Raw genomic sequence first — 26,527 nt, 5'->3', positions numbered from 1 at the left:
TGGCAGAAATAAGAGCAGCCTTCATTCTGTTAATAGGATGGGAAACAGTTATGCAACGGTGGAGAACAGCAGAGTTAAGTGTCTGAATGTAAAATGAAAAAGTGGTTAATTATTGGTAACAAATCATCAGTGTGGATGGTGATGATCTGCAAGATTGAAAGATTTTATAACTTACACTGCAGGACAGAATGTCATGGTGCATCATCAAAGCATGCAGCTCTTTGAAAATCAATTAGAAATCAACGTAAAAAGCTGTATTTTAAGACAGGACGAAGGTCGATGACAGAAAAAGAAGAGAACGTATCTTAATGCTTAAGTTCAAATAATGGTCATCACTTTATGCCGGCCATACCTGCTCAACTTGGATGGGTTTATAGACTTTGTCTGGTCCTCTCAGACCTGGGCATTCATGTTCTGACACTCTTTATCCTGAATACAAAGACTGACAACAAGGCTCCTGATTTACAGATTGACCGACCATCACCATTAAACAGATCCAGGCAGCTGTTTCCTCTTTGTGACTGCTAGCTTTACATTTACAGACATTAACTTAGGGTGCTATCAGTCTGTCATCTAATTGCTAACTCTACACCAAACAGCCAACAACGGTAGTAACAAAAATATCAACGTGAAAGTCCTTAATTTTTTTTCCCAACTCACAAACTTCCAAAAAGCACGACTAAATTCAAGCAACTTTCAGAGGTCTCTTGAATTGTTTCAGGGTAGATCCAAGATTTTTGCATTAGAATTTCTTTCCTGCTCCAATTTAGTTTTCTTTTTTAATTTCAGACATTTTTCTTTTATTTAAACCCAAAGTTAGTGTCGCCCTGTTTCCTTTGTCAAAAAGCCTGTGGGATTTTTCCATTGGATTTTGGATTATTGCAGAAAATAAGATCTGTGGCAAACAAAAGTTTATGCTCCATACATGTTTTCTTCAGCAAGATAATCTTCACAAATGAACCCTAGACATGGCCAAAATTTTGTAGAATGACTGGTGATGAGACAAAGAGCAGATCATTAATGCTGTGGGACAGCGCTTCCAGGAGTGCCGACATGCACCTAACCACCACTGGTGTTGGGTTGCACACTGAAAATAATTGGGGCATATTTTTTGATTCGCAGTGTTTGCCCTGCTTTAGTATGTTTAATTCTATTGGAGATTTAAGAATTTAAATAAATAAAACAGCCTGGCTTTGTCCAGAGGTTAAAACTTACCATCACCTCTAAAACTCACCAAGCCTCGGCCAGGTCTCTCTTGTAAAAGAGATTTTCAGTCTCAATGGGACTTCCTGGTTAAATAAAGGTAAAATAAATAAAAAAAAGGTTATGGGGAATTGTTCACCTGCCCTTCCATGAATGAAAAGCCTGCGAGTAGTTTATTAATAAGGTGCTGTTTATTTAATCATTTCATTATTCACATCTCATGGTACACTCTCCTATAGCTTTGAATTGTAGTATTTACCATGTGTAATACTGACCTCAGCCTCTTCTCCCAAGCTTCCTGCAGAAAAAAAGAGCTGTTGCAAATATGAGCTGAGCTCCAGGTTCGACTCCAACGCCACCTCTGTCCCTGGGTACGTCTGGTCGAGGGAAATGGATTCTGGATTATAGCAATATGCTAATTTTTTTCTTTTTTACCCAGGGACAGAGGCCTGACGGGGTTTGGAGCCGGCTCTACAGTTACTGTCTGGTTCAGTCCTGCAGACTGTGAAGTGCTTATCTGGCTCTTTATACACACTGAATGTCCGGATTAAGTGTTTGATCACTTTAACTGTGACTGCAGAGAGTCACGACAGCATCAGGGCGCCCCCGCGACGAATACCAACTCGGCTCGGTTAAAGCCGCGTTGCCTTTGAGTGTAGAGGGCAGCGTTTTTGTTCAAGGTTCAAGATGGTCTGGGTTTGACATGGATTAAAACTGGACTGCAGATATTTTGAGATCCAAAGTTCCTCAGCTTTTCCTGTCAGCATGCCTTTTAGACTTGCGCAAGCACTGAGCAGGAGTGTTGCAGACGCTGCCCAGATGACACGCCATGGCATCGAAAACAGACCATTAACAATTAACAGCCTCATCTGGACAGCAAAGAAACTCCCTCAAACTAAAAACAGTTAGAACCACTTGGTGCAGACTCCCACTGCAGCTTTTTTTCTTTGTACAACTTTAAGGCAGGAAGTTCCACTTTTTTTTTTTAAATAGGTCTCAGTCTTAAATTCATGCCTCCCTGCACAAGAATGGATTTTATTTTTAAATAGAGGACGGGGAGCCTGGAAATATCCTAGTGTCCATCAGGCCTGATCCACTGAAACCAAAGTCAACACGAGTCATCCCGATGTGCTGTGCTATGCCATGTAGATGAAGGTGTTTAAATCGGTCTCATCCCGCTTTATGTACTTGTGATCTATCAGCCACTCGATCTGCTCCTTGATCATCTTCTTCTGTGGTAAAAACATGTTCTTTAGGATCTCCACCAGCTCTGTCTGCAGCTGGGCGTTGTTGATGCGCTTCCTCATCTTCATGATCTGGATAATGGCCTCCTGGAGAAACAATAAGAAAGTGCACCGTAAAACAGATGGATTGAATTCTAGTTTATACAAACACAACCACAGGTGTCTGTTTCAACTGCATGATGGGAAATGGAAGGTGAAACCATGTATTCACAGTCGGCGGTGTTACATAACAGAGGAGAGACCAGCGGTAGCTTCACCTGCACGCTGCAAGCTCATCTCCATACCTGCGTTCTTAGTATCCTGAGCTGGACGATGCCCTCGTTCTCCTCCTCTCTCATTCGCTCTGTGGTGAGCTGCAGTCGACCAATCAGGTTTATCTTCCCCCGTTTCTGAACCTTTGAGTTTTTTCTGTAAAGTTGCATAAAAAAAACAAAACACAAGTGCCCCGGGTTAATGTACCATACAGGTCTACGGTTTTTAAATTAAAGGTGCAGGAAATTTAATTTACAGTGTGTGTGTCTAAGTACAGATGTGCAAAGTATGTGATGTTGCAGGAAACATAAAATAACAGCTAAAAACCTCTACAGTTTATTCTGACTTCTTTTCTAATGACTGTTTATTTTATAATAATTTCCTGGTAGAAATTCCTTGCATCACGTACATAAAAGCAAACCGCACTGAGCAAACACTGCCTCGATTAGTTTGTTTTTAGCCACGTAAAAAAAGTGTACGCTATATTTGAAATATTTTCACCGCTCTATCTTGCTGTCAGATGGCTTCAATTCCCGCCGTTATCTCAGAGCCATCAAACTCCATTGACAAAAGCAGTAATATTACTCTGGAGAACACTGGAGCTGCTGGTCTACGGCGGCACTGATTGGTTAGTGTGTACAGTAAAGTGGAGCATATATTCATAAATAGCATACACTTACACTGATACGGATTCTTTTAGGCGTCTAAAATAAATGTTACTGCTGCCCCGTCTGCAGCAGTGCATTGCTTAGCTTCTGCAGATTTGGTTTATCAAAGATGTTAGCGAAGCAACTCAGTACTTAAAATAAGCACAGCAGAATTGTCAGACTGGTCAGGCCACCATGTTTAACTACATATCTTTAAACGTTACAGTTAATGGCTACTAATGACAACAAAAATCTCCGCAAATGTAATCAACTTCCACCTCTAACCGGAAGTGAATGTTGTCGTTAGCGAGACGTCACAGTAATTTGATCTATTATGCAAATAAAATTTGTCAACAACAGAAGCACATTTAGCTAAGCCTGTCATGTAATTATGTTATCGACTTACAATACAATATATGAATATGACCTTGATCATTTTTGCTGACTTCGATATTGTCCGTTGTGTTTACATAGGTGTTTGATTACAGTTTTTTTTGTCTAAGAGTTTTTGCACAGAGTCTAGGCCAAATAAACCGAATAAAAAATTAAAAAAAAAAACTCTATTCAGACATCATGTCAGCTAGCTGCACACAGGAATAAGGAGACAAACCCAGGGAGAAAATGATGAAATGCACTTGATTGTGAGCAAAACGTTGTCACACATCACCTTACATTAGCACACATCTACACATACGGAAAATTGTTTTGCCGTTACCTTACAATATGTGGAAGGTTAACGACCGAAGATTATTGTGACTATTTCATTAAACATGACAAAAATCCATGACTTTCCAAAACTTTCAATGAGTTTGACTAATTCCATGACTTTTCAGGGTCTGGAAAATATGATTGTTAAATTCCATGACTTTTACAGGTTTTCAATGACTGTGGGAAACTTTTCATAAACGTGAATGAGCCAGTATGTCCACTTGTTTTTTTCCCACATTCAATTCCAAGATGAGCACCCAGTGAACAGTGGCTCATTGCACTGAAGTGGCTACATTTCCAAGTCCTACAATGATGTTCAATGCTCCTGCACTGGTCGCAAGAACAGCATTTGTTTTGATCTGTTAAACATCTATAAACTAACACGAGAGGACATCATCTCGTGTAGCACATAGCTTGTATGTTACCGATTTGTTAGAAAGAGAACCCAGATCCGAAAATACAATGTTCACCCAAACAAGGCAACTTTTCCTTACATGAGAGAAAACTCCTGGTTGACGTAGAATAGTGTTCCTTCTGCAAAGTCTTTGGGTGAAGACACCACCGGGTCGTAGGACAACACTTGCCGCTTGAGTTTGGGAAATGCCACCAGAGACTGGGAGAGTGAGAGAAACATGAAGGATCAGAGGGAACAACCAAAAATCGGATTAATAAAACACATAAAAGACAAACTGCCTCAAATATAGAAGGCAACGCTGACAGTACTGCAGAACTAAATCTGTGGTTCATAGATGAGAATATGTTAAATTGTGACAAGGATGGTGGAGCCAAATTACTAGTTTTATTTTTCTTACTACATCTATCTAACTCCTCATCTCCACTTACCCAGAGAGTGCGTCGCAGCTCGGCATCTGGCAGCTCAGTGGCGAGCTTGAGATTCTCAAAGCTGATCCTCTCCCTTGGCCTCTGGTTCCAGGCGAACAGCACAGCCAGCTGGAAGGTGGTCACCTCCAGGTCATACTGGCCCACCTCATTTTTAAAGGTTATCTGGAGGAAAATAATTTTGTTTAGTCACATGAAATACAGAGCTGTTTATCTTGCGCCAATGTGATGTACTCCCACACACGGGTTTCACATCTGTTGAACTCACAATGCCGTTGGACATGAGGTGATGCCAGTGAAGCTTCCTGCCGCTGTGGTTCTTCTTGTAGAAGTCTTCTACCTCTGGTATCAAGTCTTCCAGTTCTGTAGGTAGAGAGACGAAAACCTTCTCGCTGCTCCTCGACCACGCTCCAGCATTCAGGATTTTTATGTTGACCGAGTCAGCTGCAAGGGGATCATACAAAGACGTTTTAGTGACTGAATAAAACTGCTTACAATTAGTGTGTCTTAAACTTGTGCAAAAATGATCTTGAAACAACCAAGTGGACTTGCATTGTCAGTGTTAAAATGTTTTAACACTAGCATTTAAAGTTCTGTCAAGTGTTGTCATTAATTTGCCTGCGTGAAACTATTACAGACTGCTGTTTGCTTTCCTGCCACGAGTTAGATGACAGAAACCACTCTCATTTCTGGAAACTCAATATGAAGCTAGAACCAGGACATGGTTACTTGGATACATGTACATGTTTCATATAGACAGGAAACAGGAGGAAACAGCTAGCCTGGTAATTAACATGCCCGACACATGAAGCCAACGGTCAGTGATTGATCAATGTTGGGCCGTCGGTGAGAGTCTGTCTCCCTAATCTTTGCAGTGTGTCCCACACCGTCTGCCCTTGTCAGCTTTTTTTCCGCTGATTCAACATGCTGAAAATCTGTGCTGGCGATGGCGGAGCCCGCAAGTGAATGAACTCATTAATTGGCAGTTCTGTACAGCGTGCGAGAAGAGAAACAGAAGTGAGGAAAGTAAACAAACAGCTCATGTCAAGAGGGAGTGGGACTAAAACAAACTTGTTACAAGAGGTAAGCTTATTTTATTTTAGATGCAGCCATTTTTCTGCCATGGTTCGTGTCCTGTAGGCGATATTTTTGTGGGCGTGTTACACCAAAACCTGTTTCCCCCGGGCAATATTTTTGCAAGCATACCGTTGCTGTGGCACCGCCCAGAACGATTGTGATTGGTTGAAAGAAATACAAGCAGCCGGGGCATTTTTTTCCTCCAATCTTAAAGTGAGAGTTGGCCCAACCAGACCTTTATTTTCTTGAGAAAGGTCTGGTGAGCAAGACTAATGAATCAACGACATTTTGATAAATAATGAATCATTTAAAGGTCCAGTGTGTGTTAAGAGGCATCTTTGGGCAGAAATTGCCATGTCGCATGATTCTACAGTAGCTCAGAACGGACACTAGCTTTAAACAGGGCCATTCGCATTTTAACATACGTCACTATCTACTACACGCTTTGCACATTTGGAGAAGTTTCAGCTCTGCAACCTCACTGCTAGATTCCACTGAATCCTTTGCTGGACCTTTAAGTCAATTATTAAGAAAAATATCAAACATTTACTGATCACAGCTGCTCAGAGGTGACAAAGACTTTACCTGTCTGCATCATGTATTATTAAGTGTGTGATTGAGATGTACCACCATCTACCTCTTACCTGGTAAAGCGAGCTTGTTGTGTTTATGCATTTCTTTGAAAGATTGGTTGAGGTCCTCTGACACCTTGATGTCCTGAAACATGCGGGCCAGCTTGTTGACATAGTCAGCTGGCATTCCTACTTCCTGTTAGGAGGCGTGACATCACAGGGAGACAGTTTATACAGGTGATTGAAACCTCTCACTGAAGCATAAAATGAGAGGCACTTTAATTTCTGTCAGGTGACACTGATGCAGCATAAAACAACTTCTTCCTCTCTTACCCTGAGCCACTCCACCATGTTCTCCTCTATCTCACTGTCTGCTGAGATGTCCAGGATGAGTCGACGGGTCAGGTGGGCTTTGTGGTAGCGCATGAATACGTCTTTGTTCTGGACATACTTCAGTACTAACAGCTGCAAAGGAAAAGCACACAGATGGTTAAAGACGCCCACATTAAAAGTAAAGCTCTGCATTCTATGCCGCTGAGCCTCTCTAGTCTTCTGACCACTCAAGGTTCCACACAAGGTGCAACCTGCTACTCAGTTTTTAGACATTCACACATGGAACAGTCATCAGGAGCAATTTGGGGTACAGTATCTTGAACAGAATTCAAAACACAACGTCCAACATACCTGATATTACCAGTTCCTCAGGGCAAAATAACAATAATCCAAAGCAAACATGAGGGTTCCCTTAAACCTACCACTTCCTTGAGCTTGGCCTCTATCTCTTCAGATGTGAGCTTCTTGCTCAGTGGAGTCTTCCTCAAGAGCATGTCACAGTAGTTGGCCAGCAGCTCTGGACACTTGGACTCTGGTTGAGTTTTCAGACCGACCCTGTAAAACACAGGAGAGGAAAACTTGTGCAGTCACTTACGGTTTTTACGCAGAGGTCTCGCACAGAGGGCCGCTACAACGTCTCTTTTTTGTGCCTCTTTTGCATTTAAAAACACGACACTACTAAAACATCCTTTTGCTCCAGTGTCTGATTATAGACAGGATTCCGCCATTGCACAACCAAAAGAGGCTTGATGGGCGCAACATATAACACAACAGCACTGGCAAAACATAACATGGCAGTAACAATCATTTACCGTCCCTGTTTTATGGCAGCTGATCTCATCCTCTGCTCAGAGAGTTAGGAGCTCCCCTCATTGTTTTATGGACATTTACAGCTGCTGTTCTGCTTTTGAAAGTTAGCTGCTAACTGCTAACAGCTACTTTTTAAATCTCCCATGGTTGGTAGCACACATAACACATCCTAAAAACGTCACATTGTTCCTGCCCATTGTCTCCTTCTCCTGGATGTCCTGTTTATACAGACACTGTGTCGGCACTATTACAACCTCCTGTGGCGGATTAAAAGCAAGACCACACTGTCCACCCATTTGGTGACTGTACTTAGAAACAGAACGGCGAGGTGGCTTGACGGTGTGATATTCCCACCTTGTACGTAGTGTAAAAGGGGCTACACATTACTGCCTTTATCATTCAGCACAAAAACCAAATTACACACAGTGAGCATCTCTTACCCTTTCTGCTTCATAGGAAGTTCTAATTTAAATATAGTGGCGTCATTCACAACAGCTTTATATGCCTGCAAAGAAAAAACAGGACTGTGATCAGTTCAGAGCATCTTCAGACAGGCACATCCTTCAATGACGCCACATTATTAACAGACAAGTCAGTAAAAGTGAAGCTCACTTTGTCTCGGGCTGTCAGGAAGCGAGGGTCGTCCTGAAAGGCCTCTTTCACCAGGCGGCTGAAGCGGTTAAACAAGGTGAGCAGCTGCTCCACATATTTCTCTGAGTCCTGCAACAGCAAAGGATTACTTCAGTCACGATACAGTGATCTGTGGGCCTGTATGTAAAGTGGTGCGGCCAATGGCCCCTTCCTTGGTTCCTACCCCTTTACTTATGGTGCCCTTGCTTGGACCACACCCATCATCAAACTCCACCTGCATTTTGATCTCAACTACACTTTTGTGACTTCATCTGGCACAGAAGTGACAAAATGCGTCCACAGACAGACATAAATACCCAGCATAATACTTAAAACTGCATCTGAGGCAGCTCCCGCTACAACTGTGTCACCAGGGGTCTTATTAATAAACACTGTGTATGCACAAAGTGAGGCCTGAAAGACGCGTACGCCACTTCCCAGGCAAAAGTTGGGGTCCATCAGAACAGACTTGATGGGAGAAACTTTGATCCATGCTTACCAACATTTTGGAGACTGGAAACTGGCGACGCAGATGCTGAGGTGGAAGCCTGACTGTAGAAATTGCCGAATTATTTTGCTAATTTTGGCTTTAGTATGGATCCTACACATTGTTTTATGAATGAGACCAGGACCGTATTTCACCACGATATACACAGACTCACAAGGTCACAATGTTGTCGCGGCTGGTAATCATCCTTTAACATTCAGACTCAACTTGCATTAATCGGGTGTTAATTTCCCACCAGAATCAGCATATGTGTATGAAGCACTCACAGAGGTGATCGTCTCTGCTGTGGCCACCATGTCAGCCAGGCCGGCACTCATGATGTGCTCCTCCAGGTCCTTCAGCATGGGCTCGATGCCACTGGGCACTTTGTCCATGAGCGAGAACATCAGATGCAACTCTGTGATGGAGGGAAACACAATGTTATCATTTTGTAGATAAATGAGGATTCTGAGCTCCACAGTAAACTGTGCTCTGTGTGACTGCTGCAGAGATCTTAAACCTATAGAGACACTAAAGATGCAGACGTACTAAGAAATTAATTCTGATGTCACATGATATTCATGTTTTTTTTGTCATTGTTTTGATGTTCTCAGTAGCAGGCTCGTCCCGCAGTGAAGCAGCAGAAGTGTAAGCAGATGTATTAAATCCTAAGCTTTTATTTGGCACCTGCATTATAAAACTAGCAGACGATGAGCTACTTAAAAATCCATTACTGTAGACACCCTTCGTCCATTTGTTCGATCAAACTGCACAAGCACAGACGTGGACACATAGACACACACAAATGTATTAAAACACAATGATGGGTGACTTATGAAACCCAGAAACTGAGCAGACAGCTCAATTATATAAATATTCTTTAACTGATTGCAAAATGTAATCCTAAAATCAAATGTACTTTTGAGAAATGGATTTGAGGCACCTGTCGCATGCAAATTTTAGACTGTGTTTCATTTATTATGGCTACTTATGCTCAAACAACATCTGAGAACTTGGAACATTTATAACATCTATAAAGATCTTACGACAAGAAAACCCCACGCTTCGGAATATATTTTAGAAAAATGGGGAAGAGAAGGTAACGTTTCAATATCAAATGAGGACTGGCTGGGTGTGTGTACATTTCAGTGGAAATGCAGTAACTCGTGTGTGGTGTGAGTGCTGGAACGTTAAATGCTGGAGACAGTGTGGGTTTCAGGAAGCCAACCACTGGCGTGTGTATTCTGGGAGTGTCCAGTTATAAGACCCTTCTGGACAGAATTTCATCAAGCACTGATGACTTTTTCTCACCATCTACAGAAAAATGTGTTCATTAAATTCTGGGTCAAGTGGGTGAAATGCGTCAGACCCTTACGGCCTGATTTTGTGGAGGTAGCGAAAAGAGGACCAAATGTTGTTTATTTTAGCAAACCTCACTGACTGCTATTCCGTTCTTTTTTTCCACCCTCAAGTCTCTCAAGATTTTATATTTCAAAATACAAAATCTGAACAGCAGGGGAAAATGTTCAGTTTATCATGATTTATGTTTTGTTATATGAACTGCTGTATCCCAAAACAAAAACATAATCTTGGTAATTTCTCTCAAAAACTCATCGTCACAAATGTGTGAAGGGAATTTCGATAGAAAACGGGTGAATGCTGGAAGGAAGTGTGGCAAGAAGATGGCACTTATAGTCTGTTAATATCCTGTCCTACGTCAACTTTGGAGTCAAACATTTAAATTACTTGATCATGTACTTGGTTGCCGGCTCTTTAAATATTACGTTGCATTAAAAATTTAAAAATAATAATAGTTATACTCACAATGACTTAAATCTACTCACTTATCAGCAAAAAATTCTGTGCTGATTTCCTTTTCACATCCCTGATAACATCTTCAGGACTGTATCTTCAGCCTGGATGTGTTCACATTTTGGCAAACTGGCACCATTAAAAGTGTGCTGAATTAACCATTATCAGTTCTTGTTTGCAAAGTACTCATGGCTGTAAGAACAGCTGTCCCTGGTTTTCTTTGACCCTGAAGAAAACAAAAAGACGTGATGATTCTCAGACAGGTTCTGGAGATAGAAGGACTCTTTCTTCTGTGATCTTCAAGCTGATTTCTGAGAGATTAGCGAGGTCGGTCACCTCAAAGCACGAACACTCCCTGATGATCCTCTGTGTATCATCACCGACTGATTTAAGAGGAGTGATGGCGACAACACATGGATGTTCTACAGGCGTTCAGATGCTGGACAACAAGGTTTGGTCAGGCCTATTTCCTGTTGCAAACCTGAGCTGGCTGAGCCTTTGGTGGGAGCCGTCCGGCCGTACTCACTCTCTGTCTCATTTCGTTTGATCATGCCTGGACACTCGGCTAAGATGGTCTCCTTGAACGACGTCACCAGTGCGTTGACGCAACACTCCATTAACTGGGGAGATAAACAGAGGGGGAAATAATTCAGGAGAAATAAGTGACAAATATGTGCAAAACATTAATAAAATGGGGGAAATCTTGTTTTTCTTGTTTCTGAGAGTGAGATAAAAAAGATCGATTTCAATCTCATGTCTAATTTGTTTGTTTAAAAACAAGAATTTGTAGTTTTAGGGGGAGTTATGTGCTGCAACTACTCCCTGACAAACAGTTATCAATTCAACCAGCACTTGTGTGAAACATCTCCTGCTATACTGATGCCAGATTTAGCTGGTGAGCATATGTTTCGGTGCAGGTCCTTGTACAGACGTGATGCTATCAAACCTGACAGTATCTTCACTGTGACCATGCTTTGCTCACTGTGACAACAACTCTGCAGGAAGCAGCGTAGAGTCGCTGTGGTCGACTGTTCACCAACAAATAGCTCCAGTATACGGAGGGCCCGCAGCTTTACCTTCACAGCGTCTGGAAGGAGTCAGGCGACACAAGTCAACAGTCCAGTATGCATCATGATCAGACCCTCCAAAGCTGGTGTACAGAAGAGTGAAGGGGAAGAGCCCAGGTGTGGTCTTGAAAAAAGATGTTTTACGATTTACGTGTTGGATGAGTTGATGGAGAGGCCCCAGATATTGGTGGGTTCCAGTATAAGTGGCTGGCTCATGCTGCTGGCAGCCATTGCAAGACCAGAGAAGACTGCAACTCTCTTTCTCTGGGGACATGCAAGGAGTTTGAGGAGAAGGGGGAGTGGACAGTCTCCACCAAACACTCGGAGGAGGATTTTTGAGAGATCATAAGACTAGAAAAGCACTACACAAGTGCAGTCCATTTACCATTTACATAACTCCCTCTAGAACCATAAATTGTCATTTTTACATTACTGTGTTTAGAGATCAAACGAGACACAACAAACTTTCAGATGTGAGACTGATATCTGTCTTCTATTCTCACAGTTGGAAAGAAAAAAAATAAGTTTATTTCCCTGAATGTTAAACTATTCTTTTAATGAATAAAAACTAGATATTTTTAACTATAAAAAATATGCTGAGCCCATCTGACAATAAACAAAATTAATAAAAAAAAAACAACAAAAAAACAAAGCTTAAAAAATAAATATTAAAACAAAAAGGCTATAAAATGTAAATACTGAAAAAATTTGTATGTAACATTTTATAAAACAGCAAAAAGAAACAAAGCAGTTGTAACAGTGGCCAGTGTTTTTTTTTTTAACTTAACTCTGGGATTACAATCAGCTAAATCATAAACACCGTGCTCGTGTGTGATACCCACTGCTTGTACAGAGTTACAGTCACGTCTCGTCTCCAGGTATCGCAGTGCACGTTTCTCCTCTTCCCTCAGCTTCGAATCAGCCTGAAAATACAAACAAGTGAATCCACATTATTTCTTACATTTAAACACAATATCTTTCACATGAAATACTCAACAGCATCTATCAGGAAAAAAAGATAATAAACAAACATTTACACCAAAAAGCATGATATATACAACTATCTATTTCTGTTGTGAAACGAAATTCTGTGTGCATGAAACTCCTGTATCTCTCACAGAATAAGACACAAATTCTGGCAAATCTTATTTCACTGTACATGGACCATTCGCACGTAGTTATCAACAAAGTATGATTTTATTGAAATTATTAGACAGTTGTAAGACCCCTCAACGTCTATCCTGTTTGTGCACTTTCATTTGTATTGCTCACGTAGTTCAGGGGATTTGAAACTTCTCACCGACTTGCATTTTAAAGCAGAAATAGACTCTAAGAAGAATGTCAAAACAAAAACACTGGCCTCATTCACAAACAGTGCGTACAAACAAATCTGTGCTTAAAACGTGCATATGAACATTTTAGTAGACATCCAAGATTCATCAATATTTTCTTACTTGAATTTGGTCATTCTTTACAAATTAAGAACAGCCTCAGATCGTGTACGCACAAATAATGAAGGCTGCTGTCTATGAAAATGTAAACACACACCTTTTAATTAAATGCATAGCAAATATATCACCAGAGGATCCACAGTACGGTATTTTCAGGATACTTAAAGGAGCTATATGTAAGAAATCTAAAGCAAATAGTCATAAAATCATCCTAATATGTCACAGAGACTAAGGAATAATGTTCATATAACATACTGATCTCACCGACAACAATAGTACAGCCAGAATATTCGCATTTAAAAAACATTTTTACAGTCCGCAAATCATGTTTATGTTTTGAATTTGTGTTTTGGCCTGTTGCGCCACCCACCACCGTCTACCAGTCATACAGTCAGTAGAGTCTCAGCATCAGTTACAGTTACGACTGAGCTACAGCAGCACGGCAAGCAGCATTAACAGTGTCCCAGTACATAGCATTAGCAACCAGCTCCTCATGAGCTGTATCCCGGCAGCAGCGTTAGCAGCAGAGAAGCTGGACTTGCTCGAACGGTTCGCTGGAAAACCGAAGATCAAGGACGCGGCAACGCAGCCCTGCCACGGCAGCCGCCCATGGGCAAACAAATCAGTCACGTGCATATGAACGTTTTAGTAGACATCCAAGATTCATCAATATTTTCTTACTTGAATTTGTTCATTCTTTACAAATTTAGAACAGCCTCAGATCGTGTACGCACAAATAATGAAGGCTGCTGTCTATGAAAATGTCAACACACACCTTTTAATTAAATGCATAGCAAATATATCACCAGAGGATCCACAGTACGGTATTTTCAGGATACTTAAAGGAGCTATATGTAAGAAATCTATGGACTTGCTCGAACGGTCCGCTGGAAAACCGAAGATCAAGGACGCGGCAACGCAGCCCTGCCACGGCAGCCGCCCGTGGGCAAACAAATCAGTCTCAAGCGTGCCGCTGTCCAGAAACCTCTGTCAACCTCAACCTCAATCTGTAGGGGAGAGGGGCGGACACGACTCGCGGCAGTATTTTGAATTTGAGTGCAGTAACCGTTTTGGCCACATTCTTACATACAGTGCCTTTAAGTCACGATACAATAATATTGTGACTTTAAATATGTAACAGTAAAAATATATTGATATATATTAAGATGTATTACCTCTTTGCAGCTGTAAATTATGTCCCCAAAGAAAAACTTTGTCAACATCTGTTTTATCAAATAAAATAAAAGTTTTCAGGCTGTTCATCTCACCTCAGCCATTTTTGTTTTGGTAGCAGCAAAATGTATCTAGTTGACTGAAAGAAGCAATTGATTATGTTATTCTAGTAGGCTATCTAAAGTTGTATTTATATTATTAATAATTTATATAATAAATAAATCAATACTTGGTACTGTGTGACGATACGAAATTATCACACAAAACTATTACTAATACTAAACTGTATCAATTTTCCCCCGCCCGATATTAAAATCACATTCATTAAAAAAGGCTTTAATAGACAACAATATTTAAAACCACTACTTCACTAATGCATGCACTTTTTTCATCCTCTGCCTTTCATCCTCATCATTTATTAATAATAAAGAAATAATTAAATAAATCAACTATAAAAACCGAGTGTCCCAGTTCTAGCCTACAGAGGAGTTTATGTGTATACTGACATTTAGCAGTTTGGTTTCCATTATTTTTCTTCTTATTGTTTTTTTTTTATTTTGTTTTTTAAAGATATTTTTTGGGGCATTTTTTGCCTTTCATGGACAGGACAGTTAAGTGTGAAGGGGGGAGAGAGAGGGGGGATGACATGCAGCAAGGGGCCACAGGCTGGACTCGAACCTGCGCCACTGCGGTGACAGCCTTGTATGTGGGGCGCCTGCTCTATCCGCCAAGCCACCGACACCCCATATTTCTTATTATTGTTAACAGGCTGTATAAAAGATTATGTTCTAGCAGCTGTTAAGATGTCATATCTAACCTTGCTGGAATACATTACGGTCCGTGCCTTCAGGAGACAGAGACAGACATGTTTGAACATGTTTGAGGAGAAAAACGGCTCATCAGCTGTTTCCAACAGCAACTACATTCACAGACACTCGCTGACGGTACCACACTGGTGTGTCAGGGCCTATATAGGTGCATAACAACTTCCCTGCTTTCTACATGAAACACCTCTGGGCAAATGTATTTCCTCATACAGAGAAATGGGGGTGTGGCAGTTTGCTGATTGCAGATAGCAGGCACATGTCTGTCAGTTTAGAATGATTCTGATTGACCAACAGACACACAGTGGTAAGAACAAAATCAGCTGGTGTGCACGTGTCATGAATCTGATGGTAATTTTGTGTGCACACTTATTTTAGTTCTCCAGTGCTTGGATTCATAGAAGTGTGCATGAAACTGATCCTAACCCAGCTATCAGCTCAGAAACCCTCCTCAAAGAGGAACATTTTGAAAATTATTAAGAAAGATATTCACTTCAGCGTTATTTTAATAAGTTCTACTGTTTAAGTCTTTCAGAAAAAAGGGTCTCTGGAGAGGAAAAGGTCCTTCAAGTAACACATCCTGACCTACACGGACTTTAAGAGTAAAAACGTGACCAAACTGTGACCGTCTTCTCAGCTGAGACTGAACATTTCTTGCTTTAATAGACACAATGCTTCAGTCTGGTTTGGAGTCAGAGAGATAATGTGAAGAAGACAAGCATGAGATCAGCCACAGCAGCGCATCACGCTGGCTGTCTGACTGTTTTCTCTTTTGATACGTGCGACTGGCTCGTTGCCAACATCATCAAAACAGGGAAGGGGAGCCTCAATAGAAGTCTCAAGTTTTTTGCTTTGTGTTGTAAAAATGTAACCATAGGACGGCAGCTGTTATCTTTGTGACGAAGACAACTGAAAGTTGTTTTCTGTCAGTGTGAACAGAGAGAAGGCTGGGAGCGGCACATAGAATCTCCAGAGTGGTTGGAAGCAGAGTGATTACAAAACAATTTCTGCTGCCAATTTAGCATTTCAAACCTTCCACACACACACACACACTTTATGGCATTGCTTCTCTTTTTTAGATAGAGACTAGCATGCAAAACATATTCCATAAACTTCTGGGAACTTTACCTCCTGATATTTGAGTTTTAAGTTAGTAACTGATAAGAAACCTGAGCTCTATAACAGCCACATTTCTGGGCTGTGAGGTGCTATGGCCATGCACACCGGCCCAAAAAGCATTTTTTTCTCATAGAAAAAGTGCAGCTGTAAAACTGTAAATGTGTGAGTTATGAAATGGCTCATTATATTATTAGAATTCAACCCATTTGTTCAATAACATTTGGGAAGCCAAGAAGAGCTATATGATCAAATCATTTTATTGTATTAATGTGAAGAATTCTGGGATGCACATGCTATAAACCGGCTCAGCTGGAGGAGGACTCTGATACTCTATGGGCCCAAAAGTGAGAAAAGTCTGTGAAGATTATTTGGGTGAATGCACCAACTGAGCAACCTTCATAGGAAGGAATGGGGCGCCATCTTGGAAAGCAGTATCCAGTTCCTCTTAACCCTCGTTTCCACCGAGCAGTCCAGTTTAGTTCAGCTATGGTCATTTCACATTGGAACAGTTATTTCTCTGTTAGCATTGTCAAAAGTTGTAGACGGTACCAATAGAACCGTTCCATTATGTTCCATTTTTTTTGTCACCAGTCTGTTGGAGTACCCAGTAGTTACCTGATGGAAAAATTCCATAGGCTTTTCGACAAGGGAACCTGTGTGATGCTAACATCCGTGTCAACATACAGACAAATGTCATCCCTGAAGAACTCTACAGGCTCACCCTGGCAGCAACTGGCAACTTTTAAGGTTGAACACTTTCTTGCATGTTACTTAAGGCCTGCATTGACGATGTGACTCACTCAACACACCTTAAATGTCAAAATCACAACTTTGACCACTCCTTTTGTTTTTACTAGCTGTCTTGCATGACAAATGCTTTAGTGATGATTAGATTTTCAAGTACTTAAAAAAATGTAGATGAATTTTAACCAATTTATGCAAGCTGTGAATACTAATACTATTTCCTCATTTGTCGTTCCTGTGTGCTACAGTAGCACTGCACCTCTGCTCTGCTTTAAACACGCCAGCCTGTTCTTTTCTTGTGCTGAAAATGTTGTGCAATCAGGGAGAACAGTTAAGAAGGGGCAAACATTCCTCTGCATTGTCAGGGAAGAGCAAAGACAGAGAGCTAGACCTCACCTACATTAACAGTACGGTCTGAGGTGGGAACGTGCAATAGATCTGTGGGTTGGGCACATGTCCATATGGGTTATGCACGGTTCAACGGGTGTTATACTGAAAGTGTTTAGTGAAAACACAACTTTAAAGCCCTTGAAAATTTACCCCAAAAATGTTTTTCTCTGTCACATTAAATAGTCGTGACATCACCCTTTTTAACCTTCCAACCATTCAAGGGAGAAAAATGACAAATAAAAATGTAAACCTCTGATGTGAAATAACGACAACCTTTTCAACTTTGGCAAAAAACAGTGTTTTCATCTTTGATCCCATCACTCGTAGTAAAACAAACTGTTTCAGAAATTACATCCCTGAGTCATACTCACATATTTCATGTAGTTTTGGACCCCATTTTGCTGGAGGTAGGCCGGCGCCTGTGTTCTGTAGAACCTCTCAGTAGAATCCATATATGCCTTCTCAAAGTTGTCCCTGTAGATCTGCAGCTTGTCATCCGGGTTGGAGCACAGGTTCACTGCTCGGAAAAACAACACAGCACAAACAAATACGGACAGGTCAATGTGTGTCTGTAGAGACGCAGACAAATGTGTCATATTAGAGTTTAACATACGATATTCAAGAGACCTCAGCAAACAGTAGAAAATTAAACAACTCAACCACAGATCTGAGCAATGTGCTACAGTTGTTTGAAGGTACTCTGTGGAGTTGTTGACCAGTAATAGTGCTACTGGATATTTATAAGAGTGGGGCACAGTTTTTCTTGTATCATACATGTAAAAGGACACTCACACAGTTAAGATCTATTCCAGGAAAACACTTCTGCTAATGTTTGTAAACTCAGACTAGTAAAGTTAATTACTCTATAATATAGGAGTACAGACTGAGAACACAGTCTGAGATCAACTGTATCTCTCTATTGCAACCAAAAGTCTGGTTCTGGAAAGATTTTGTTTCAAGCAACTAAATGTGGTACACAGAACACACTCATGCTGCTATAAGCCTTGGGTAGTGCAGATATTGGACCAATAAAGTCTCACCGTAGGACTCTCGCACTCCAATGACCAGCTGGGAATCAAAGGCCTCTCCGAGCCTCTCAGCGTGGACGAGCTTCATGGCACTATCCTGTAGCCTGTTTTTAATGTTGGAAAAGATGGACTCGTTCCATGTGTCCAGCATCAGCTGACGAGACAGAGACATTTAATCAGAATATGATGACAATGGACATGCATAACATGCTCCTCCTGCTGACGCTCCTCCTCCTCACCTTGCGGACGATGCTGTCCTCCACGTTGGACTTCTTGTTGCTTCCTTGCTTGCCCATCAGCGTGATCTCCAGCTGACAGAAAGGCTTCGGCAAGATGTCACACTGCGTGAAGAACTTCCTCCACTCCACAATGTAGGCCTTGAGCAACGCCGTGTCATCCTGGTGACTCAACACCCGCTATGAAAGAGAGAGGAACACAAGACAGGGCTGATTAAAACCTACAGACTCTAACTGACATATGGACATATTTAAAATAGTTTTTAGTTAACTTGAAACAGCATCAGCTATTCGTTTTCTTTGTAAAAACAGGGACAGTATGGTTGTAGTCTTACAGCTTGTGCTTGTTTGATGAAATCTAGGATGTCCTCTTTGAGGGCCTGGTGGATCTTAGCTGGACCTTTGTCATCCCAGAGGCACACAGCATGGACATCTCTGAGGAAACAAAGTGAAGAAACAAGCAGTTATCTTCCTTAAAAACCATACATCTATTCCTGTTTGCTTAAGCTATAAGCAGATGCATGATGGCAAACTTACGAGAACAGGTCAAACCACTGCTGTTTGGTGACGGACTCCTGCCGTAGCAGCTTCAGCACTATGGGACGCATCAGGTCCCATTTGTCCTCGAATTGAAGGGAGCCTTTGTTCTGGACACAGACAGAAGAGAACAGGACTACATGATTCAAACTGTTCATGAGCTTGTTCATCATCTGAAACATTAACAACACATTACAGTTCACTCTACAAAATGATATTTATCCTGTGCAAAGTTACACTTGTTATAAACTCCTTTTAAAAATCTGGCCATTTTTTTGAGAAAAACACCTTGGGCTATTTGCCTAAACAGTAAGAGTCACTGAGAATACATACGTCTAATCAAGAACAAACAAAATCAGCGTTCTGCACTGAAAATGCCAAAATAAAATAATTCTTAATAAGATACTCAAAGGGCTCATTTATGCTCTGCATTAGACATGAGGATGCAGATGGATGGAGCCCTCTATCTGTACTCTGCGTTCATTTTGTCCATATTTGTGCACATTTTCTGAAAGCTTATAGATTCAGACCAAACGGAGCAGTACCGCCAGAGACCGTGTAGGCAGGGTAGCATAATTCAAGCAAGATACGAGCACAGGAGATGAAAAATAAATTTAAATAATGGCAGTAATATACAACAATATAAAAGGGAAATTTGTGAAAAGAATTCTCTGTCCATGTCAGGATGTGTAATGGCTGCACAGACTTGCGCTGTCTACAATGCCGCCACCGTTAAAAGGTACATTACGACAACGTCCACAATCGTGAAACTTGTGACTCCACCCTCTAGTGTCATTTTTTAGCTGTATCTATGCCATGGGATGCATGTAAGTATGAGGGCAGTGACGTTTACAATGTTTGAAACAAACGCATCTATGTGCATCCGTAAGGGGAGTATAAATGAGTCTTTGGGGTTTGGCTTATCTCCTGAATATTTTCTCATTAATCAATACATCATCTGGTCTTTAAAGACATCGAAAAACAGTGAAGGATGCCCTTTGCAATTTTCTGGAGCTCAAGGTGAAAGTCATCATGTGTCTTATTTTGTCCCACCAAAAGATATTAAATTTACGATCATGTAAGACAAGGAAAAGCAGCAAACTCTCTGATGTAGGACACCAGTGTGGTCATATGTCTGTCACTCACTTTTGCTTCCAAAATGACTCGACTGAGAATACATCAAAACTGACTGATGCAGCAGAGGCCGATATGTCCTGACTTTGAGTCCCAAGTATGGGCCAAGCTCCAAACAACACTGGATCCTACAGGGCGTTTCCCACACAGCCTACCAAGGTGTGTCCTAATCCCATACTACACACTGATTCTGACCAGCTTTGGGAATGTAGTGTGCTCACGCTGGAAAAGTGACTAAATTAAATACACTTTAAACAGTCAATATGCATACTAATCAAGCATGATTTTTGAGCGTGCTGTTGATGTATAATATTCTCTCACAATTAGGGATAGACCGATATGGATTTTTTTACGGCCGATGCCGATACCGATTTTTTTCCATCACCCTTAGCCGATGACCGATTATGGACTGCCGATTTTCTTGAGCCGATATTTGGGGCCGATACTGCTTTTGCTCCCTCAATTTACATCAAAAAAATGACACAATGTTAACAAATATTACAGGTCTCAAGTTTAAAATAAGAAACATTTCTTGAACAGTAAAAAATACTAAAACAAGATGGAAAGTTGAGGTAGAACAGGTAGAATATTATTATTATTATTATTATTATTATTATTATACACTTAAATAAAAAAAGAGTTCAGTGCTCTTAAATCTTCCAGTAATGTCTATATAAAATAAACAAATATTTAAGCTGAAGCATAAATAAAACAACAACTACTGTACACAGTAGGATTCGCTGCATGTGCGCTGCAGGGTCTTCCGGCAACACAGAGCTGCCCGTGGATGCCTGTCTGTAAATCACGCCAGGGAAAAATAAATCTGCGAACCCACGCACGTATCGGCCGATGCAAGTAAAAAACTCAAATATCGGCCCGATATATTGGCCGGCTGATGTATCGGTCTATCCTTACTCACAATGGACAAACCAACTGCAAACAAAATAAACTATGAGTGGTGGCAAAAAATCTACAGGAAAACCAAAGAAAGCAAAAAAATAAATAAAACTATGTCTTTTCAAGTTTAACTACCTGTGGGATTCTTAAGTTGAGGTTGAGCTGTATCATTCTTATATAAACATCATTGTTGTGCCGGAGGCCAGTCTTGGTCTCAAGACCATTTTTTAAAAGGTCTCAGTCTTGTCATGGACTCGACCGCATCTGTTTTTTCAGTCTTGTCTTGGTCTCAGACACAGAGGACTTGGGATTTTATTTCAAGACTGATCAGACCAGATATCACTAAATCGCCTGTGCATAAAGAAGTGTTGAATAAGATTTTTTAGTCCACACTTACAGTTACAGTCTGTTTTTCTACTTAAGTTGAGGGGAGGTCCTTCTTGACATTTCCTAACACATTTCTTATTTCTTCTTTTTCACTAGTTGGATTTTACGCAGTTTTATTTATGTACAAATAAAAAGAATTCCCACGCTTACAGTTCACCTCTGCAGTGCCTTTTGGTTATTTTATTTCTCATGGTACACAAATAAATACATACGCACACATATACAGTATGGCAATAAAAGAGGTGAATGAAGAGGAATCTTCATGTTTTTTTAAGGGAATATGGATCTTCCAGATAAATTTGAGGGATTCTGGTTTGCATGTTCCACATTTTATTGTAAAGTAAATGTGTCACACAGTGTGGGACTCGCACTTGTCTTGACTTGGTCTTGACCCCTCTAACTCTTGGTCTTGCCTCAATACACTCCAGTCTTGGTCATTACTTTGTCTCAGTTTAGTTGGTCTTGACTACAACACTGCCTTTAACACAATGAAATATGTTGATTTCCTGTGTAAAACTGCAAAAATATCATACTGAAGTTTAGTGTCATTGCACGCAGTAAGTTCTAGGAAAACGAAATCCAGTTTAGCATCTAACCAGTTGCAAAAAAAGCAGTAGCAAAAATTGCAAATAAAGAAAAATGAATGTCCAGACTAAATAACAGACCAAAGGTTAACTTCTCCGACTTCATAGTACAACTGTCTTCACTGATGTTTATGTGGAAACATGTTGATGTTCTCCTTTAAGGCACTGAATGTTTGCCACATTTAGGGGTTTAGGGTATCAGGCAGTGGTGTTAAGTATAGATGATCGCTCTATGCCAAACAGCATAATACATCATGTTCTACCACACGTGAATATCAACCAGAGGAACATGTAGGTGACAGGATTTTAAAAGGGTGTGTCATCAGTACAAAGAAGAAAAGAATACAGTGTCACAGATTGGTTAGGTAACCAACTGGTCCGACTCATGCAGACTGCACGGAAGATAATAGGTGTAAGACAGCATCCATCCCTGCAGTCGAGCTGAGAACAGGATGTTCTAAGTGAGGTTGTCAACAGTTTTGATATTTTGATACTTCCTACATACCATGTGAAAACCACACAATTTCCATTAATTCAGACGGTATTAAAAGTACCAAATATATGTATGAAAAATATAAAAATTGAGAATCTACAGTCAGATTTTCAAACCAAGTTGTAATTACTTTTAACATTATTATAGTGTTGCACGGTATACCGGTACTAAAATAGTACCGCGGTACTAGAGTATTCCAAACGGTACTATACTGCATTTGGAAAATACCGGTACTTTTTAAATTGATTCAATTCATTAATTTATTTAATTCATTTATGCACACAAACGCCTTCCTTGTTCCTATTGGAGCACATATTGCGCAAGTGGTGTGTATGACAACACCTGTATCAACATTCGCAGCTGGCGAGACAAGAGAAAGTCTGCCTCGCAAAGGGAGACATCACGAGACAACACAAACTTGGTGAAACATTTGAGCAACCAAACCGTGACGTCTGTACCGACGTACTTGCTGAACCATGATTTTTTGGTACTGTTACACCCCTACTATTTCTTGTTCTAAAGGTTTGTATCCAAAAGGACTTTTCCTTAGGAAAAGTACCGAAAAGTATCGAAATTCATATTGGTATCGGTACCGAAACAAAGATTTTGGTATCGTGACAACACTACATTATTATAATTATGTTGGTGTGTGTTCAGTGGCCTTTTCTGTGTCAGGTTTAAATTCTGTTTTAAATTCTTGGATTGTGCCAACATTAGGTTTAAGGCACACAGTCCCTCTGGCTTAATACAAGTTAGATTTAAGACTGTAAAGACTTTTTTAATGCAACTTAGAATGAAATTAAAGACCAAATTCACAATAAGCAAAACTGAAGATTACTCTAACATAAATAATGACTATTTTTTTGGTCTTGTGGCAGAGACAAGAACAGCAGAACAGAACAGAACTGGTAATCGTTGGGGGTTTTCTTAGGGATATAGTGTTTCTGCGTGTGGGATTCCACTGCTTTAATTACCATTGTACCGAGACCAAATTTTATTTTTCCACAAAGCACTGAGCCTTGCATGCATTGCCTTGTACTGGTTTCAGCCATTCCGTGAAATCTTGGTTAAATAGCTAATTTTCACTGAATCTGCCATTCAGGAGCCATACAAGGGACAGCTAGCTATCAGACAGTGGATCATCTGCTTTGAGCGTCATGGCTGTAAACTAAATATGAATGTTGCTGGTTCAGCTATCCTGACCTGTGACGTTAATGCGAGAGGTATCTGGTAAATTATTCTAAAGAAATACTTGTCGACAATCATCAAATCCTATTTCCCATGTCTTGGCATTTTTACGACTTTTGAGAGATTGATTTAAGACATTTTAACACCAACTGAGGCCTTATTTTTAGATTAATGACTTCAATGCCTTTTGAGACTTTGTAAGGATCTGTGGGAACCTGAAGGCAACTCAACAAGATAATAACCAACCCATCCTATGTGCTGCATAAAGTACAAGGTGCTGCCATCAGAGAGGAAGTTTAGAGTACCACATTGTCAAATGAATAGATTTAAGATCTTTTTTTATCATTAATTAAAAAAAAAAGTGGCAGATTGAAATCCAGATGGAAACAAACAGAGCTAATTTTTTATCTATCTCACATCAGCATATGTTTTAATAAATAAATGTTAATGTGTTTTTAGACATGTCTTTGTTTCATGCACCCTAGCTGTTTTGACTCTTGTCTTCTTATGTATGTGGATATATTTTTATGGATGCTGCATGGGTGGAACCAATGTGTGGCAATGAAGTAAACATTAAATCTTGAATAGAGGGAGGGATGGTAGGCTAATTAACGCACTGGGGCATCACCTGTCTGCCCATACTGTAAATATAATTAATATTTTCCATGCTAAAGTCTTATGTTTGGACTGCAATGCCATTTTCCTCTAACAGACTCACAGCTCTGGTCTGTGTCACCTCCCCTGTGCCCCCTGCTCGACGACATATCAGTTATGACTGACTTAAAAAACACTACCATAGGTTTCTATGACGCTAAGCTTCGTTAGCAAGCTAGCAGCTGGGGATTAGCGTTGACTCAATGCACAGAAACTGCTCCGACAGCTGCTTTCGGCAGCATTTAGCATGTCTTTTAAGGGGATGGTCAGCTGCAGATTCATATGCCACTGAAGTGACAGATGATAGGAGATTTGTAGCTCACGTATGCACAGATAAAATTACATGTTAGCGCAGGTTAAACTAACGACGTGTCTCCCATCCGTTATACGTCCCGCTGTTCCTCCGTGTCTGCCTCTTTGCTTCATATTTAGTTAGCTGTGTTGAAGCTATTCTGTTTAGCTAAATCAGTGATAAGTAGCTAATGTTAGCCAGATGTAACTTAACTGCTCCCAGCTAAAGTCAACGCTGACAGCGCGCTCGTGTAAAGGTGCTGCGTGATGTTCGTTAAGTTCGGAGCTAAACGCCGACACCACGCCACGCAAGTGACACGCACTTTAGCGGGCGTTAGATACAAAATAATTGAATTGAAGTGGCTCCTACCTTTAGCAAATTAGACGTCGCCATGTTCCCTCAACTTATCCTCTCGTGAAATCTCGCGAGAACTACACGGAGCGCGAGGATTAACCTTATCACATCACTGGCTCTGTTTTAGTCGTGTTTATCATACAGAATTTATATCTTTTCGGCTTTTAAAGAGTTATGATCTTCCAGAAATAAATTTAAGTAGCTCTAAAAACATTTATTATTAATTTATTTTCCTTTGCCGTGCAATAATTGGTGCAATAGTTCAACTGCTGCAATATTTTTTAACAGCTCTTGAATGTACAATGCACATAACTGTACATACTTCTTATGTTTATTCTTATTTGTGTTCTCATTCTATATATTGTGGTAACCATTATAGCAAAATACATACTCTATATTTCTGAATGTGCACATATTTGAATATTTTTACACACTCATAGACTCAACACAGTGAAGATATATATTTTACTCTTGCTATCTTAAGTATTAGTCTTAACATAATGTAGCATAATGCACATTTTTATTTCTGTTTTACTGAATTTTATCACTTTATATTTACATATGTTATACTCTTATTCTTACGTCTTATAATTCTCTATTCTTTACATTGGAGTGACTGTACAGATCATAATTTCTCCTATGGGATCAATTAAGTATTTCCGATTTTGATCCTGATTTTATTGGAAATACTGACATTCTGCATAAACCGTGTGGTAACAAACACACCAGACACATAGTCCCCTACTCGATGAAAACAGAGAGGGACTATGATAAATATGATGAAGTTATGAATGTGTTACAATGTCTTGAATTTCTCAAAAACTGTACAGCTAAATAACATAAAATCTGACATGGCCACATGCCTAATTCCCTCTCATTTCAACTGTCATTTAAAAACTTCCCTGTTAGATTATTGTAAATTTTTAAAGGAATCCTGTTCAGGATGACGCTGTCTGGTGGCCAGAAATTATGAATGTGTGATAATGTAATCTGAGCTGACTTTCCCTTTAAATTGTACAGTGAAACCCATTTACTTTTTATGGTCACATTTAGGGTCTTCCTTAACAGGAATCTATTGAAAATTTCAGCTAACCTATATCAGACAGGCGTATCAAATGTCAGAAATTAAAGCACCCTTACCATAACACCAAGAAAAGATCAACATCAAAATCTAAGCTGGCTTGATCATTTATTTTATTTCATGGCTAAATTATTATTAACTATTAAGTCTTCTTGATAACATAAATTACGCCTTGACAAAAGAGCACTTTGGACATTAAGGGGCAAAGGGGAAGGTACTTGAGCACGTTTCACCTGGATACTGTGAAAAGTCAGATTTCCATGTCCTTTTCAAAGTAAA

General features: G+C 40.2%; 1 protein-coding gene across 2 annotated transcripts; it reads right to left on the bottom strand.

The window, feature by feature from the left end:
• Positions 1 to 1,386: 1,386 nt before the first annotated feature.
• On the bottom strand, positions 1,387 to 25,239 carry LOC117246591 (cullin-5). 2 transcript variants are annotated; one of them, XM_033610471.2, is made up of 19 exons: positions 25,183 to 25,239; positions 19,185 to 19,294; positions 18,983 to 19,082; positions 18,651 to 18,827; positions 18,424 to 18,565; positions 17,755 to 17,900; positions 12,525 to 12,605; positions 11,097 to 11,235; positions 9,091 to 9,221; positions 8,299 to 8,406; positions 8,127 to 8,191; positions 7,299 to 7,431; positions 6,877 to 7,008; positions 6,616 to 6,739; positions 5,163 to 5,338; positions 4,898 to 5,059; positions 4,549 to 4,667; positions 2,732 to 2,855; positions 1,387 to 2,534 (listed from the first exon to the last, which is right to left on the bottom strand). In XM_033610471.2, the coding sequence occupies exons 1-19, from the start codon at positions 25,204 to 25,206 to the stop codon at positions 2,340 to 2,342; spliced, it is 2,388 nt and encodes a 795-aa protein (XP_033466362.1). In that variant the 5' UTR covers positions 25,207 to 25,239; the 3' UTR covers positions 1,387 to 2,339. The 2 variants fall into 2 exon arrangements, with proteins under 2 accessions (XP_033466362.1, XP_033466363.1); XM_033610472.2 differs by having other exon boundaries at positions 11,142 to 11,235.
• Between the last annotated feature and the right edge of the window lie 1,288 nt (positions 25,240 to 26,527).

This window comes from Epinephelus lanceolatus, chromosome 11 (genome assembly GCF_041903045.1).
Source record: "Epinephelus lanceolatus isolate andai-2023 chromosome 11, ASM4190304v1, whole genome shotgun sequence".
NCBI classification, from domain to species: domain Eukaryota; kingdom Metazoa; phylum Chordata; class Actinopteri; order Perciformes; family Serranidae; genus Epinephelus; species Epinephelus lanceolatus.
The sequence above is the reverse complement of the archived record's forward strand: the minus strand, read 5'-3'. Positions and strand labels throughout refer to the sequence as shown.